This window comes from Geotrypetes seraphini, chromosome 1 (genome assembly GCF_902459505.1).
Source record: "Geotrypetes seraphini chromosome 1, aGeoSer1.1, whole genome shotgun sequence".
Lineage (NCBI taxonomy): Eukaryota > Metazoa > Chordata > Amphibia > Gymnophiona > Dermophiidae > Geotrypetes > Geotrypetes seraphini.
This window is the reverse complement of record NC_047084.1, coordinates 518,943,237-518,958,288: the sequence shown is the minus strand read 5'-3', so window position 1 is coordinate 518,958,288 and position 15,052 is coordinate 518,943,237. Positions and strand designations below refer to the sequence as shown.

Sequence of the window (15,052 nt, the reverse complement as noted above, 5' to 3'; positions counted from 1 at the left end):
TTTCAGGCTAGCCCTAATGAATATGCATGAAGTAAATTTGCATGCCTATCACTTCCATCATATGCAAATCTCTCTCATGCATATTCATTAGGGCTAGCCTGAAAACCCGATTGGCCTGGTGTTCCTCCAGGACAGGGTTGGGAATCACTGCTCTAGAGTGATGCCCCTCAGCTCTATCTGTGATAGTAATATAGTAGATGACAGTAGATAAAAACCCGAATGGTCCATCCAGTCTGCCCAACCTGATTCACTATATTTAAAAAAAAAAAAAAATATATATATATATATATATATATATATATTTTTTTTTTTTTTCTTCTTAGCTAGATAGAAAATGAAAGGGTGACAAAATTCATCACGGTTCCTTTAAGGAGAGAGAGTAGAATCAGAGTGCGAATGGGCACAACCACTGACCCTCAAGCCTTGCATTGCAGAACGCTGAGGTTGAGATAGCCATTAAAGAATGACACGGGACTATTTCCCGCGGTTATCCGCGGGGCCGGGGGGGAGGGGTCATTCTATTCTGTGAGTTTGGGGATGAAGACATTCTTAACTAACAAGAACTCCAAAGGAGCCCGGAAGGCAGTCTAGGTACATTAGACCTCAGTCTGACAACCCCCCCCCCCCCCCGGTGCTGAGTCCATGCTGCGAGTGGTCCGGTCCGAGGAGGGACTCAGGCGAGAGTCCCGCAGGGGAAATCGGTGTGACAAAAGACGAAGCGAGCACTAAAGGGTACCGGGAAAAGTCTGCCGCGCGATCTCAAGTTGACAGCGACACAGAGAGGGAGGGATCATCTCCCCCCACCAGCTGCCACACGGCCGCGATCTAACGGGGAGGGAGGAGCAGGGCGGGCTGCGTAAAAAATAGTTTCCTTCCGGAGAGGGAGTAGGGGGCTGCCGCCTGCTGTGAGCCGAGCTCGGGCTGTAGCGGGACGGAGAGGGGGGAGGGGGCGATGCTGCCGCCGCGGCGGGGAGCAGGAGGCGGGGGAGCGGCCGCCGGCTGCAGGAGGCGCCCAGGAGCCGCCCCAGCCTCCGCCGCTCCGCCAACTTTGCGGGCTGCCGAGCGGCGGCGGGCAGGGAGAGCGGAGGCGGAGCAGCGCTGAGAAGCCGCCACTTTCGTTTCGTTTCGTTTCGTTCGGAGTCTTCTATTTCGTTCGAGGGACCAGCCATGGCCGTGCGCTCCCGCCGGCCGTGGCTCAGCGTGCTCGTGGGCTTGGTGCTGGGCTTCACGGCCGCTTCGTGGTTGGTCGCCCCGCGGGTGGCCGAGCTGGGCGAGCGCAAGCGGCGGGGGGGCGCAGGTCTGCTCGTACCAGGCGGCGCGCCGGCCCCCGGACCTGACGGCCAGCCCGCGGCGGGGCAGCGCCTGGCAGGGCAAGGGGGGCGCGCTGACCAGCAGCAGCCCCGCCGCCGGCCACGAGCAGGAGCCCGGGGGCGAGGAGGAGGACGACGAGGGCAAGAAGAGGAGGAACCGGAGCAGCGCGCCGGCCAGCAGCGGGGACGGGCTGGGGGGAGGCGGCCGGGCCGGGGCCCCCGGCTTCCTCTACGTGGGGGTGATGACCGCCCAGAAGTATCTGGACACCAGGGCGGTGGCCGCCTACCGGACCTGGGCGCCCTTCATCCCGGGCCGGGTGGAGTTCTTCTCCAGCCAGGGCTCGGACGAGGTGGCGCTGGCCGAGCCCCTGCCCGTGGTCTCGCTGCCGGGGGTGGACGACTCGTACCCGCCCCAGAAGAAATCCTTCCTGATGCTCAAGTACATGCACGACCTGTACCTGGAGCGGTTCGAGTGGTTCATGAGAGCGGATGACGACGTCTACATCAAAGGTGAAACCCCTTCCTCGCCCTTCACTAACGCCCCTTTGCCCTCACGCGGACGTGGCCAGCCTGGCTCGACTCGCCCTGGGCACCAGCTTCTCTCTTCCCCCATAAATAATCATCATCACACCGATCACATTTTCAGGCAAAAGAAAAAGACACCCTAAGGACTGTAGGGTCAAATGGTTTCCCTTGGGGTCCGAGCTCTAGACTTCCGTCTAAATTGGGGGAGCTGAGGTTGGGAAGCCCCGATTTCTAGCCCGAGATCTGCAGGTTCCTGTCGCTTTCCCCCCTACCCCCCCCCCCTTTCTAGCTTTGTTTGGGACCCGGGTCACTTCTTATGGGGGACGACGACACTTTTTTGCTGACCGCTGCCAAGGCAAGGGAGACGGGGGGGGGGGGGGGGGGTGACGGGTTAAAAGCGGCAAAGAGTGCCCTAGTGCCACCATCCGTCTAGTCAGAGGCTGTCACCTGGTCTCGAGGATGCGTTTTTTAAAGTAAAATGTTTAGTCGGCTGTGGCACATGTTCAGAGGAGGTCCCGAGTTGCAGAGAGACAATTTTGCCAAAAAAGGGTTTGGAGCGATAAAGTAGCTGTACTTTGCATCCTTTTTCCTAGGCTCATAACGTTCTTTCCCTCCCCCCTCCCCCCTTCCGACTTTTCCTTTTTAATTCCAAGATTAGCAAAGTTGATAAAGACAGGAGATGCGAACTTGAGCAGCTTTGCAGGCTCGAATGTGCTCAGTGTTGATAAAAGCCGCTACAGTACTCTGCATATAAAAGTACCATTTTTTTTTTTTTAACTTTCTGTAACCCTGAACCTTACAGATGTCAAGGCGGTTTAAGACTCGAGCTAGACCTATCCTTGCAGTCTGATCCTGCCCTGTCAGGGAGTTCAAACGGTAAATCTGTGCACCAGAGCCCAACATTCTAGGGAATAGATTATAGATGTGCCTGCTCCGGGTATCTGGCAGCATTGAAATGTAGCTTTTAGTATTACTATTTATGAACCAAGGCTACTGTGCTTTTTTTCCTCCTTGCAGAATCAATAATTTTAATTGCAATAAGCCTAGTGAAGAAATGGCTGTAAGGCACACAGCTTACATCAAAAGCTCTTTAAAGGTGTACTATATACCTCCTTTTGACTTGGCAGGCTTTCTCACCTACTGAATGAACTTTGTTTAGTTGCTGCCTTGTGGCAAAAAAAAATCGGGACGAATCTTGTAATGGGGAATTATATTCTTAAAATTCATAAGGAGAAGCTTAGGCCAGAAGTTTGAAACTGGTACATCTCCAGTTTTCTTGCTCCTTCTATGAAAACATCAGTCTTCAAATGTGTGTGTGTGTGTGATTTTTTTTTTTAAGTTTCTATTTTTAAGAAAAAAAAAGTTTAGTAAAACATCTAAACACAGTGAGCTCTTGTACTGGTTCTTGCTTCGGCTGAAATACAAGTCAGCCTTTTAAAAAAAAGTGTTGTTTTTTTTAATAGGATCGCACAGCTTTTTACTCTCTAGATGCTAATCTTTTAAAAGAGAGAGCCTTTTCTATCCATTCTCTATCCTTTACTAGTCCTCCTGGAAAACTGATGTTTTTCTAGATATTAAATGATAAAAGATTTACCAGAAGGGTGGTGTGCAGTTTGGGCTCATAAACTACACAAATCAGAATAAAAGTGATTTTGCCCATTTTAAAGCCACCCTGAGATGACATTACACCTATTGTATATCCATAAGTGTTCTGTTTGAATAGATTCAGATGCAGGGTGCAAAATGTTTAACCTGGAGCTCTTTCTAGTTCTCAAGGCTGCTTATTCTTCTCAGCTAGAACTTTCTCTCTCTCCCCCCACCCCCGAGTGTTTTTGTCCTTTGATGTCCATTTATTTTAGGATCTTCTTTTTTTTAATTTTAAATTCTTTATTCATTTTAAAATCTTACAGCAAGTGTACAGGAATATGTCATTAATAACTACAATATAACTTGAAATTCTTTCTCATATAATCCTAAAAACATAAAAATTATACCCCATCCCACCCACCCTCTTTCAAATATTGTAATCAATCATATCATAAATATAATATAAACATATAATTTAGTGAAATTTTCAGAAAACCCCTCACCCCCCCATGTGTACATATATTCATCTAAGGCAGTGGTCTCAAATTCAAACCTTTGCAGGGCCACATTTTGGATTTGTAGGTACTTGGAGGGCCGCAGAAAAAAATAGCTAATGTCTTATAATGACAATTTTGCAGGAGGTAAAACTCTTTCTAGTTTATAAATCTTTTCTTTTGGCTAAGTCTTAATAATCATATTGTCATTTATAGCTAAAGAGACATATGATCAAGAAATTGTTTTATTTTGCTTTTGTGATTATGCTAAACATACCAAGGGCCTCAAAATAGTACCTGGTGGGCTGCATGTGGCCTCCGGGCCGCAAGTTTGAGACCACTGATCTAAGGAAAATGATGTTAGGATCTTCTTCTTAAGAATTGCTTTTACCTTTTTGTGTATGTCTTGCAAGCTACTGTTGACCTTGGTCCCATGATAATGAGAATTTATTTCACATAGACTGGAGACTAGTTAAATCTTTCCCAGATTTTATAAGGCATGGATTAAGGCATGACCCCCCTTACTCGCCCAGTGGTCACTGACCCCCCCTCCTACCACCTAAAGATGTGAAAAAACCCCCAGTACTGTCCATCCTGTATGACAGAATCACATGGCTCACATACATCGGCACAGCAGAGTAGAGGGGCACTCTAAGGATTGAATGTCATATTAAAAGCCCCAGGTACAGATGTCACTATAACTTGCTTATATTGTATGATGATCCCTCCAAAATCTACTGTGCCTACATAAAGATGATACCTGCTGGCATAAGGACTATTGTTGAGGTGTACAGATGGGTACAGTAAGTTTTGAGTGGGTTTTGGAGGGCTCACTATACAATATAAGCAAGTTATATTGACATTCTGTACCTGGGACTTTTAATATGACATTCACTGCAGTAAATCTTAGAGTGCAGTAAATCTTACATGTACCAGTATGTTACTCCGTGAAACTACCTTTCGGCTTTTATACAACAAAGGATAAACATATTTTCCCCACAGGCTTGTACACACATTGGTTATATACGTAAACTGTCAGTGAAGACTAATCCAGAATTTTTGGGCCACAACAAAATGAATAAGGTTGTGTTTTTCAATAAATGGTACTTAAACGTGGTCTGGAAATAACACACTGTAAGCCCTGGGAGGAACTGGTTTTATTATTCCTTGGCTCTGTTTTTCTCTCTGTCCATTTGTTATGGAGGAGTTGCTTAATGGTTAGAGCAGTGGGGCCGAGAGCCAGGGAAGCTAAAGCAAAAATCCCACTGAGGCTCCTTATTCTTGGCAAGTTACTTAGCCTTCCATTTTCTCAGGTATAAACTTATCAAACCCCCCCCCCCCCTGCTTTTACGAAGCTCAGTTAGGGTATTTTATTTAGGAATTCCTATGAACATCAGAACTTTTACCGCCATAGCCAGCAATAAAAAAACAAACCAGCCCTAATGCGGCTTCATAAAAGAGGTGGGGAGGGGGTGTTAAATTGTGAGACCTCTGGAATTGGGGAAAACCCCCCCAAAACCCAGGGCTCCTTTTACGAAGCCGCGTCAGCGGCTTCAGCACGCGTGACGTTTCATCACACGCTAACCCCCGCGCTGGCCGAAAAACTACCGCCTGCTCAAGAGGAGGCGGTAGCGGCTAGCGCGGCCAGCAGTTTAGCACGCGCTATTACGTGCGTTACACCGCAAGCGCGGCTTTGTAAAAGGAGCCCCCAGTGTACTTGAATGTAGCTCACCTTGATCTGCAACTGCAAAAGGCATAAGCTAAAGCCCAAATTCCTTCCCTTCCACATACCTTAAATGTAAGACTTCATTTTTGGTTTTAACCGATAAAATACACCCAATGCAAAAAATAAAAAAGGGTGTGACTGGGATAAATACCAGAAAACATCATTTCCCCTCATCTTCTCTCACCTCTCCCCTGGCTTGTCTTGTATCACCCACTCAGTTTCTGTACCTTTTCTTTTAAGTGACAAAAGCAACATTTGATTCCTTCAGAAAAGATACTCTTTACCTGTGGCGTGAAAACACCGATAAACATTGTGTGGGAGTGTCTTTCATGCTGCTCTCTGTGGCCAGCAACTGATTTCCAATGGCATTATCCAGATAATTACAGACTGTCCCAGCATTATCCACATATCACTGGAGCGGTCTGGGAGTGGAGCTAAGGTAGAGCCAGAATACATCCAGGTACTGCCTATAATCAGTTCCGGTACCTGGTACAACTGCTCTAAAGTAATTTACCTGATACTTACCTAGGTACCAGCGCTGCGTAGTGACCATAGTTGAATAAACACCAGCAGATCTGGTATTCCAGGGTTAGCCAGCGCTGAATATTTGGGTATTGGGGTGCTAAATATTTTGTACCTTTAAAGAACCTCTGGTTAGCTGGAAAAGAGGCACCTAGGGGTTGATATTCAGCCGAAGGAGCTCAGCATTTTGTAGACCGCCAGGGGCATTATACATGGAAATTCAATGCCGGGTCATGTCCAGGTTCTGGCATTGAATTTCCGGGTTTATGGAGCCAGTGAAACCGTACCCGGTTAAGTGTGATTTTCAGCACTTAACCAGCTATGTGTTCCTATTTTTGCAGTTACTTTTGTCTGGCTAAGGGGCAGATGTTCAAAAGCATATGGTTTGAGTAAGGCTGGTTGTAACCGCTCTAGCTTTTGAGTTAGTTCAGCCTCCAATGCACAAAAGGGTTCTCGGTGGTTTTTACCAATAGTGGTAGCAGCTACTGAGAATCCTATGCAAGTGCATTAAAAGCAGCTTGTTAGTATAAAAATGAGCACTCCGACCACAGCAAGTAATGCCTATCTTTTACCATGCAAACTTGTATGTTTTTTCTCCCTATATGGTATTTAGGCCCCTCCCAGTGCATCCCAGGATGCACCAGGCAGGAGCAGGGCACGGCCATTTTAAAGAGTTGAGCCCTGAGGCTGCGCTTCTGAAAAATTTATGAGAGGATCTGGGGGGGGTTTCGGTTCACACAACCACATGGCCAGGTGGGGGGATGGTTGTTGAGCTGGGGAGAGGGGTGTCCATCCACTAGATTTTTGGGGGGGAGGTCTCAGGGACAACATGGGGGGATCGGGTCCATTTTAGGAGGACAAGGCCCCCCCGTTCATTTTTGAAGGGCTCAGGGGAATGTAGGGGATCAGACCCATTTTGGGGGGGGCTCGGGACAGCAGGGGTTGGGAGCTCTTGTGGGCATGTCCCAGGAAATTCCGATCCTTTAGTGACCGGTGCTCAAAACTAAGTGTACAAATAATTTGCATGCTGTTAGTGCTGAGCTTGAGTTGTTAAAATTAGACCTATGTTTCTCTGTCGCTGTAGCGTTACAGCACTGGAGTTTTGTGCACCTGCCCCTAAGTGCTGACTTATCTGCACTTAACTAACCAAGTGCTGACTCTGCCCGGGAATGGCCCTAAAATAGCTGGTTTCAAGTTAGGCGCTAACTGGACATTTTCAGCTGCACTACTTATGACTAGTTAGCACCTGTTTCATTTTTGAATATCAATCCCTTAAATTTACAAATTGCAAACCCCTAAGACTACACTCCCTCCTGACATGTAAACCTACCATAGCTCCAGCAAGCTGACGTGATTCAGTCCCAGTGTGGCGTAGGATTTGTGAATCCTTCTAGGTACTATCTAGTGATCCTTCAGAAGAAATTCTAGCCACAGAGTGGCAAGTCGTACAAATGATCATAAATCTCTTCTTTCTGTCACAGCATTGTTCAGTATTTTCTTACCCATTCCTGCCTATTGTAATGGTATACAGAAGCCAAACTCCGTTCAGCTTTTTCGTCCTCCTCCATGTACTCAGTGATGCCCCGAGCTAGTGTCAGTAATATACGTATCTCTGAATCACCCTACTGCTGAGTGTCTCTCATCGAGACAAAGAAATACAAGGCATAAATGCCTGACACCCTCATATCATCTGTCATATAAATGAGAAATAACACGGCAGGTTATATAGGAAATATATATCATTTTAAAATCTTGTATTATTTATGTTTCTTGCAGGATTAGTCTTTGAGGGAGGAAGTTAAGACATGTTTTGCCACTGACTCATGCTGTTATAACACGGGTCCCCTATGTAATAAGACCTCATTACTAATAGCTGGGGTCACCAGTAAAATAACAAGTAGCCCACACTGGTATCTTTCTCCTTGCTTGATTATTTAGGGCCCATTTTATAAACCCGCAGCAGCAAGTATCGGTGCAGTAAATGCAGTACAGCTCATAGGAAATGAATGGGCAGCATAGCATTTGCCGCATTGGAATCCCTACCATAGCTTTGCAAAAGGTACCCCTATTTAATTAAACAAAGGTTTATCCCGCAATATGTTACGTTCTTTGTGGTTTATAAGGTGATGTCCGATGTAAGGCTACGGTGTGCTGTCCCTCAGTTTTGTGCAATTATTATAAATCTCCTGCCATACGACTCTGTACCACAGGCCATCCCATTTGTTTTCAGCCTGGCATCATGTTCTATAGTGAGAGGTAACTACTGATTAATAAAAATGAAAAAAAACAAAAAAAAGCTTTTATTAAAATTGGCTCCCAGTAGAGTCCGCTCTCTCTTCCTCAACCATTTGCTAGATTCATAGGACAATTAGGATATTAAATTTAGCAAGTAATGTGGTTTTGTTGCTTTAGCTGTCAGTGATTTACTTTGCTTTATTATCTAAAACAGTGGTCTCAAACACGCGGCCCGGGGGCCACATGCAGCCCGCCAGGTACTATTTTGAGGTCCTCGGTATGTTTATCATAATCACAAAAGTAAAATAAAACAGTTTCTTGATCATATGTCTCTTTAGCTATAAATGACAATATTATTATTAAGACTTGGCCAAAAGGAAAGATTTATAAACTATAAAGAGTTTTACCTCATGCAAAATTGTCATTTCTTTAATAAGACATTAACTATTTATTTCTGAGGTCCTCCAAGTGCCTACAAATCCAAAATGTGGCTCTGCAAAGGGTTTGAGTTTGAGACCACTGATCTAAAATATTGTTATGCATCGGAAGGAAGGGAAGTACTAGGGCATTTTTTTTTTTTTTTTACAGGATGTGATATGTGCAGTTACTGTTTTTTTACAGCAGAGGCTGCTCCGCTCATGGAAGTCAGTGAGTTATCGGGCACTCCTCGGCTAACTTGTGCTTCTTTCTTATCACAGGTGACAAGCTGGAGGAATTTCTTCGGTCTCTGAACAGCAGCAAGCCTCTTTACTTGGGACAGACTGGACTGGGAAATATCGAAGAGTTGGGCAAACTGGGCCTTGAGCCCGGAGAGAACTTCTGCATGGGAGGACCAGGCATGATCTTCAGTCGAGAGGTCCTGCGGAGGATGGTGCCACACATTGGCAAATGCCTCCGAGAAATGTACACCACTCATGAAGATGTGGAAGTGGGCAGGTGTGTGCGACGCTTTGGCGGCACTCAGTGCGTCTGGTCCTACGAGGTGAGGCAGTCTTTGATTTCCCTGGGCAGATATATGCATCGAGTGATAATAACTGCATGTACCCAGCAACTGTGGGCGCTCCGGCATGCCTCAGTTATTTCGGACAGCTGTAGAAAAGGCCTGAATTCTATATAGTTGAATGCCCAAAATTCTGACTAGTGTGCAAATTCGAGCGTGCAAGTTATAGAACAGTGCCAGTTGTCAGTGGCGTAATAATGGTGAGCGGCGCCTGAGATGGTGGTGCCCCTCTTCCCTACCCTCCTGCCATACGCACACCCTGTTCCCTTTCCCCATACCTTTCTAATTTCTCCAGCGTGAGCAGCATGCCGTTATTGTCGGCTCGCCATTTGACGTCACTTCCTTGGCATGAGTCCCAGAAGTGACATCAAAGAGAGCACCAATGCCGACAAGGGCATCGACCTCACGCCGGGGAAGTAAAAAGTTACAGGGGAAGCAAGGAGTGCACGTGCATGACAAGGAGAGAAGCGGAGGGGAGGCGGAGAGCAAAGGGGGTGCTGCACCCTTAGGAAGACCGGACCCCCCCCTTAACTACGCCTATGCCAATTGCGCACCTAACTTAGGTTCCCTTTTGCAAAGCTGCTGTAGTGATTCCTGTGCGGCAAATGCGATGCAGCCCATTCACTTCCAGTGGGTTGCGTTACATTTGCCACACTGATACTCACTACTGCGGCTCTGTTAAAGGTGCCCTTAAGTGTTAAATGAGAAATAAATTGTCCTTAAGTACCAATAACAGCAGTGATGTTAATGGTTACTAACTGGCATTAAAGGGGAGGTGCACATGAGTGGTCCGGTGGCGTGTCTTGCACTATCATGTGTGCAACTGCCTACTTTAAGTGTGACCATTTACACCAGGGTTTGACGTGGCTTTTAAATGCTTGCGCCTAAAGCGAGGTGCGCACATGCTGACTTACACTCTATTCTATAGCAGCAACTTCGTGCGCGATGGCCATTATAGAATTGGTACTTTGCACCCATATTTTTTGTGCCTAATTTTTGATGCACTTTTTTTTTTTTTTTAATTTACTCCTGAGGGGCTAATTCTATAAAGACAGACAGCACCAAGGTGCAGGTGCCAGGAATGCACATAAATTATCTGAGTGCTGCATATACCCTGTTTTCCCGAAAATAAGACCTAGCATGATTTTTAAAGATGCTCCTAATATAAGCCCTACCCCAAAAATAAGCCCTAGTTAAGATCAACCCCCCGAAGCCCTCCCCCCCCGAATGTCCCCGACACTCCCTGATTCCATCCTTGACACTAGTGTTGCCTGATTAGCTGAAAAAATTGGACTTGTCAATTCAGCAACCCCCACCCCTGCTGCTTTAGGAGGCCTCGGAGCGGAGGTATGTCAATCTCACGGTGGGAGGGTCAGTGGGGTTCTGCACAAGGAGATGGGTGCACATAGGGGGGGAGGGGAGAAAGAAAAGAGGAAGAATTAGGGTAGAGGAGAGGAAGGGAGAGATGATTGTTGTACATGAAAAAAATAAGACATCCCCTAAAATAAGCCCTAGTGTGTTTTTTGGATCCCAAATTAATATAAGACACTGTCTTATTTTCGGGGAAACATGGTATGTGTATAAGTCGATGCTAATATTCCAGTTATGCTCTATTCTAAAAAAATTATACCCAAATGCCAAGGCGCATGGTTTGAAAGTGGGAGGAGCTCACATTAGAGAAAAAATATGCGTAGTGTTTTGTGACTTAGGGGGTGAAGCTATCAATGTGGGCTGCAGTTAAGACATGTTATAGTTTTGGATTCCCTTCAGCTTGAACAATTTTCGCAACTTCATGAATCTCAAAAGTAGTGTCTACCTGAATTTATAGTTAGGAGTTAGAAAAGTTTACACCAATTGTCAATGGATTGTAGCTTAGTTATTTACTAATCTATTGATCCTGATTTTTTTTTCTTTTTCTTGTAAATTTGAAATTTCAGGTAATTTCTTTCTAAATGTGGGCTAGAGGGAAATTGAAATCATTGTTGATAAAATAACTTTTTATATGATTATATTGTTCAAAATTCCATTCTTTATTGTATTGCATAAGAATTGTTTGTATAATAATTCAAAATGTTGTGTGATCATGGCACCGAGGTATCCCGCTCTTCAAACCCAGCATGCACCCAAAAAGAGGGAGAAAAAGCCTCAGACTAATGTAGCAGTATAGAACCAAAAGGTACAATCAAAATTGCTTTTGATACCTTCACTGGCAAAAAAAAACTCGCTTACAGAACAGCTCAGGTTTAAAAAAGGGCAAAGTCACCCGGAGGCACGTTCAAGGACTTAGCTGACAAAAGACGACTTGAGCTCCAATGCTGTCATGTCTTCTCCAATCTTACCTTTTGGTTCTGTATTGCTACATTAGTCTGAGGCTTTTTCTCCCTCTTTTTGGGTACATGCTGGGTTTGAACAGGAGGGTACCTCGGTGCCACCATCACACAACATTTTGAATCATTATATGTTGTGCGTCCTCGTATAATTTGTTAACACATAATAATTGTTTGAAAAACATAATAAAAAAGAAAGAAAGAAAAGAAAAAAAGACATGTTATAGTACCCCTGATTTGTGCTATTTTAGCACTGATCCCATATGCAATGAGACCTGTTTACGAATAACTGGGGTTACCAGTAGACCACATTGATAACTTTCCTCTTTAGATGCTATCATGTACACCAGCTTTATGGCTGGTGTAAGTGCTGATGTCTAAATATCTACACACGAATTAAACCTGGTACGCTGGTATTCTAGAAAGAAAAATATATGCTATAGGCTGCAAGTAGACACCTCTGTATAGAATTGGTCTCAAAACGGGAGAGCGTCTTTCATACACCTGGTCCAACGTGATATTTTCTAGTAACTATGGTACTTCTGGGATATTTTCTTGTACGATTTGATGATCCAGGGTTCTCTGTTTTTTACTGTCCATATGGTGACATCCATGCCTCTGTCTACTCATTCAGATGCAATTCTATCACTTTATAAAAACACTTGCATGGTTGAGGAATCTATGTAAGGCGTAATGTTGTTAGATCATTGGCATCCTTTAAGGTGGAACTTTGTTGCATGAAACTAAAAGGAATGCTTCACACTTTGCTTCTTCTCAATTTGGGAGTTTTTGGAAACGCTTGTCAGATACCTCCCATGTGTCGGCATGCTGATCGTTTTGAGAAACCAATGCAACAAGTTGTGATCTGATTAAGACAAATGAAGACACACTGTTAAAGGCCTAAAACTGTAAAATACTTAACAGCGTGTGATTAACAGAAACTAGGATAGACAGAATTTTTTATTTTGTAATTTCTTTAAAAGTTAATAACACATGTAGCCGCTAGGTGCAGAGAAGCATATGGATTTAGCATTAGGGATGGGCATTTTTCTGAAGCACTGTTCAAAGCATGCACTATACCAGTGTCTTTCAAACTTTTTTAGCTCTGGCACACTAAATGGAGCACAATATAATTGAAATTATAAAATTGCAAGACTAACAAAAAAATTAAAATTGAAATTTATTTATTTAAAGTACTTTAAGCTATGTATGGGTAATTGTAACAATGGTGAAACTAAAGTAGATACAATAGAATTGCTAATCAATGCGATGGATGTGCTTGTTTTTGATTAACTCAAAACGCGGCTCAATAGTCAACAAGCAAACACACATTATATCATCCACCATCTGCAGTCGTTCTCTTTTTTTCGATTTAATGTTTGTCAGAGCTGAAAATCCAAGTTCGCAAATATAAGATCAAACGGTAACAAAGCCTTGATTGTTTTGTTGTCAAGTTAGGACCAATCGCGTCAAAGAATGACGCTTGTCTGGGCGGTTATATCCTTACGCACACAGGCGCTCATAACATTGACAGACTCTTTTGTACGTGATGTTATCATGTCGATGTCCACACGTGCGTGGAGGCCCTTCAGACGTGGGCCTGAGTTTACTGTGTTGAGGCAGAAAAAAATTTGCGAGACACTAGTTTAAGTGATAAGCAGACTCATAGCTTCAGCTCTCAAAACATCAATTGCCCACTGTGTTTTAGCACTGGGTGAGATACTACCAGTAGGCAAAGGCAGACTGGCAAGTGTATTTTGCTAGGAAGGGTAAATGGTAATTGAATATTTGAATTATAATTCAGTCCGTTTTGTTGGGTTACTTAGTATTAATGTATGCTTGACCTTGTGAGATGATCTCATGATACAGAGAAAATGCATTTGAATTGGCTCTCAAAAAAGGTGATGTGCCAGAAAAGAGAAAATGCAGGAAAGTAATTGGTATTAAGCCTTTGCTCTGTGCAGAATCTATTTAAAACAAAGTAATAGGTAGGAATAAAACAAAAAGATAAAGGAAAAATAAAATCTATTTTATTAGACTAACTTAAAGTCGTTTATGATTACCTTTCGAAAGTAAACCCTTCTTTGAATTTCACAGTCACTCTGAATGCTCAAAGTACTCCTTTTACAAAGGTGCGCTAGCCGCTGTCGCCTCCTTTTAAGCAGGCGGTAATTTTTTGGCTAGCGTGCGCTATAGCACGCGCTAATCTTGTGCATGCGCTAAAAATGCTAGCGCACCTTTGTAAAAGGAGACCAAAGTGTCCACCCCTCGCTTTAATACAGGCTTTTAGTCACTTTGGAACGTTCTTAATAGCTTCTGTGGTGGACTGTCCCATATCTTCTGCAGTGCTTCCTTGAGTTCCTCGATTGTTTCTGACTTTTGGTGGAGTTTGTGATAGACCTCAAACATTGCTCCCAGACTAAAGACTAGGTCACTGTGGTGTCATTAACAATAAGCTGGTAATTTTTTTTTTTCAAATAATGGTAGTTTTACAGTTCAGACATTTTTGAATGTGCAAAAATTGCTGGGTAGTCATGCTCATAAGTCTCATAAGCATTTTTAGTGCTCTTTAAGATGTCCCCCCCACCCCCAAAAAAAGGTATAAATCATTTGGACATCTTAAATCACCGGGACGTCTAAGTCCTGATTTTCGAAACTGTCTCTCTGGACATTTTGTGAGGTTTCCTTGCCTCTGTGCGTCCAAAACTAAAGAGGGCATGTTGGAGGCATGTTCTTGGCTGGCTTTGGGAGCTTATACTTGGACATCTTGAGGTGATCAAGATATCCTGGATGGAACTTAGACAGAAGCTAGACCTATTTTAAAAGCGTCTAAGTGTCAAAAGGTACCCAAACCGACCATATGACCACTCCCCGAGTGGTCATTGACCCCCCTCTCCTACTCCCCCCAAATCTGAATGAAACAGTACAAACCTGTCTCTAGAATAGCAGAATATAATCAAAAGACAGCAAGGGAATATATTTATCCAAGGTGATACTTATAAATAACTCTTTTACTAATCACCTTTCTTTACTTCAAGCACTAATTTCAACACAAGACTGATGTGGTTAAGTGAACACTCAGACCCGCAGCTGAGGTCCGGTGAAAAAAATCACGGAGCAGCTGTTAAGGAGACCATCATAGTTGTTCACAGTCTCCTCCACCAAACAAAGACTAAAAAACAGCAAATCAAACTTAAACAGAACAAAATAATAAATTTAACAACAACTTAACTTTGAATGGTGTAGATGATAAACATAACTGCTCCGGGCTCCTCCGTTATTCTCATTACCGACCCCCCAACCTAGGTTTCACCCGCTGGCTTCTT

The 15,052-nt window shown here is 44.2% G+C and overlaps 1 protein-coding gene across 1 annotated transcript in view; it reads left to right on the top strand.

Annotated features, from left to right (window-relative positions):
* The first annotated feature begins 898 nt into the window (after positions 1-898).
* CHSY3 (chondroitin sulfate synthase 3) overlaps positions 899-15,052 on the top strand; it is a 464,490-nt gene continuing 450,336 nt past the window's right edge. The window contains 3 exon segments of the mRNA XM_033928965.1: positions 899-1,290; positions 1,292-1,820; positions 9,098-9,381. Of these exon segments, the coding sequence (XP_033784856.1) occupies positions 1,168-1,290; positions 1,292-1,820; positions 9,098-9,381 (936 nt within the window). The 5' untranslated portion in view covers positions 899-1,167.